This window comes from Rattus norvegicus, chromosome 8, assembly GCF_036323735.1.
Source record: "Rattus norvegicus strain BN/NHsdMcwi chromosome 8, GRCr8, whole genome shotgun sequence".
In the NCBI taxonomy this organism is placed as follows: domain Eukaryota; kingdom Metazoa; phylum Chordata; class Mammalia; order Rodentia; family Muridae; genus Rattus; species Rattus norvegicus.
Window position 1 is genome coordinate 47,346,780 of NC_086026.1, and position 3,271 is coordinate 47,350,050.

At 38.7% G+C, this 3,271-nt stretch overlaps 1 protein-coding gene across 1 annotated transcript; it reads left to right on the top strand.

Moving 5' to 3' along the window:
- Positions 1-1,798: 1,798 nt before the first annotated feature.
- Or8c10b (olfactory receptor family 8 subfamily C member 10B) lies at positions 1,799-2,740 on the top strand. The gene has a single exon (NM_001000444.1). It carries the CDS (start codon positions 1,799-1,801, stop codon positions 2,738-2,740), a length of 942 nt encoding a protein of 313 aa, NP_001000444.1.
- Positions 2,741-3,271: the final 531 nt, after the last annotated feature.

Sequence of the window (3,271 nt, forward strand, 5' to 3'; positions counted from 1 at the left end):
GATTGCAAATTTCCTGATGGATAAGCAGTATGCATACTTTTCATATATTTATTAGCTATATAATTTTTGGAGAACTTGTTCTCAATTCATTTGCTCGTTTAATTATTTTGTTTGTTTACATTTTTGGAACAGTGGATATCAAAATAAGGGTCCCGTGCACGCCTGGCAAGCATTCGTTCAATGTGCCTCATTCGTGGCTCTTACCCATTTGCTAATTCAATTAGTAGTCTTTGTTTTTAGGTTTTTGAATTTGGCTATTTATACAATGTCAGTTGAATAGCTGTCAAATATTTCTCTCCTATTCTTCTATTCTAGCTGTCTCTTTATATCACTTAGTATTTTTCTTGAGAAGCATTTTAACTTTATGCAATTCCATTTATTAATGCAATTATTTTCTGTGCTATTGGAGACTCATTCAGAATGTACTTGTCTGTGTTCAGATATTGAAGCATATCCCTGGTATTATCCTCTAGAGATTTCAAGCATTTTTGCTCTGTTTGAACAACTTCGGTAAGTTTCGAGTTGATTTTTGTGCAGAGTAAAAGAGGGGAATCTAGTTTCCATCTTTGGTATGTACATAACATGTTTTCCGAACAGCATTTCTTGAAAAGGATGTCTTTATGTCACTATAAAGTTAGCGCCACTGTGCTGAAACATAGAAGACCACTGATGTACATGCTAGCCTATCTTTTATGAACCCCTTTTCCACATCTACACAGAGGAATATGGGGCTATAAATATAAATAAAGGTGAGGCACATTATGTTACTTCTTGACAGGTTCATAGTAAGAAAGCGCACAACCTGGGTTTAAACTCAGAAGGACTTAAAGTTTCTTATTTAATCTTTCTTCTGTTCTTTATAAAATGTCTGCTGAAAGTTAAAGAATTGCATATAATAAAATCCCAGAAGATTGTAGGAAATCCTCAGAGATAGCAAGTGATTATGTCCTTGGCTTTTCTTCTATTAGACTTACATAGTGGAAAAATTCCCAAAGGAGAGAATACAACTCTGCCCTGGGAGCTCGGTACTCCTAGGGAAGTTGAAGATTGGGTAAAACTTCAAACCCCCAAAGATTCAATGTTAGGTTTATAGTGTCTATGATATACAGACTCAGAAGTTTCTATCATCAAAGGGTTCATACAACCTGGCAGGAAATCCTAAAGGTGAGAAAAATTTTCTGGACAAGTTGATCAGAGAGACTGAAATCCGATTGAGGAGATATTTGTAGCTTTTTACATGTTCTTTTTTATTCCATCATTCAGGTAGGAGAAAAATAGAGATAAACTCTCACAGAAATCATGACATTTCCCCCAGTGAATGGCTTTTCAAAGGCCAGTGTTGGATCTGTTCTGATGGAAGTTAATACATTTATCATCGGACACCAGAAACTTTAGGACACTGGGAAGAAAGGGCTCTTGCGCTTCAACAGCAGTAAATGAGCCAGGAAAAAGGTAAGGTCTGAATCACCCGTGGCTTGATAATTTTTCCTTCGTATACAAAGCCATATAAATGATGGGATCTGCAATAAGCCCCTGGATGACTTCTTTTGCTCTGATTCATTAGTGGAGGCTAAATAATGGGGAAATGTTCAGCAACATTCTTCTCAGCACTATCTCAGGGCAGAGTCACTCCTTGTGGGTCAGGGCTTGAAAAGAAGTTCCTTGGATGCCTTGCTGTGTTTCTGTAGACAGGTCTGAGACTAGAAACACTGAACTTCAGTTCCTTTTCAGGGTTTAAGGTGCAGGTTTCCTTGATAAAATCACCAGGTTCTGAATGATGTTTCTACAGGTGCAACACATGAAGCAAATGGTCATGGAAAATCACTCTTCAGTGTCTGAGTTCATTCTTATGGGACTGACAGAGCAGCCTGATCTCCAGTGTCCCTTGTTTGTCCTGTTCTTGGTGAACTATACAGCCACTGTGGTGGGAAACCTGACTCTGATGACTCTCATCTGTCTGAATTCACATCTTCACACACCAATGTACTTTTTTATCCTCAACTTGTCCTTCATTGACTTCTGCTATTCATTTGTTTTTACCCCCAAAATGCTGATGGGATTTGTTTCAGAACAGAACACCATCTCCTTCACAGGATGCATGACTCAGCTGTTTTTTTTCTGTCTTTTTGTTAATTCTGAGTGCTATGTGCTGACAGCCATGGCCTATGATAGATATGTGGCCATCTGTAGGCCTCTGCTGTACACAGTGGTCATGTCTCCCAGGGCTTGTTGCCTGCTGATGCTTGCTGCACACTTGATGGGTGTCTCTTCTGCTTTTGTCCACACAGGGTGTATAATTCATCTCAGGTTTTGTGGTTCAAAAGTCATCAACCACTACATGTGTGATACATTCCCCCTCCTTGAAATCTCCTGTGGTAGCAACCATGCCAATGAGCTCGTGAGTTCTGTTTCTGTGGCTGTGGTTATTCTTCTCTCCGGCCTCATTATTATATCCTCATATGCTTTGATTATTGTTAATATTATCTATTCGTCATCATCCAAGGGTTGGTCCAAAGCCGTGAGCACATGTAGTTCTCATATAATAACTGTTGCCCTTTTCTACGGATTTGGTCTGCTTGCCCACATCAAACCATCATCGTCAGAGTCTGTAGTTCAGAGGAAATTTTTTTCAGTAGTTTATACTTTTGTGCTGCCTTTGTTGAACCCCCTTATTTATAGCCTCCGGAACAAGGATGTCAAACTTGCTGTGAAGAGAATACTAAAGAGAGTTACAATCTAAGTGACGTGATTGGGTTGTAGACATAATCCATCTCTGACTTGTCTCCTCTTCACTTTTCTTCCCTCTTCGCTTCTTCTATGGTACACTTTCCTTCTCTTTATTTTCATTTCTTGACTATAGGAAAGGAATATTTCCACTCTAATACATTTTTCTCTTTATCTTTGAAATGCTGTTACAGGTTTTTCTCTCTCTGCTTTTATGTGAATATGGTTCCAATTTTCTACTATACCTTGTATCATACACACACACACACACACACACACACACACACACTTCCCCTTCTCCTTCCTCTCATGTCCCCCAACTCTGTCTCAAATGCATTATTTCTAATTTATTTAACACATATTCATATATAATAGCATCTATATGTGTAAGTAGAACCAGCTTAGTTTATTTAGAGTTACTTATATATCTATATGTTTAGGGCTGAGGCTGACTGCTCAGGATCAAATAGCCTCTCTGAGAGATCATCTCAGGGGAACACTGAGTTCTCCTATACTAAGCAGCTATCCATCGCCTGTAGTTCTTTAT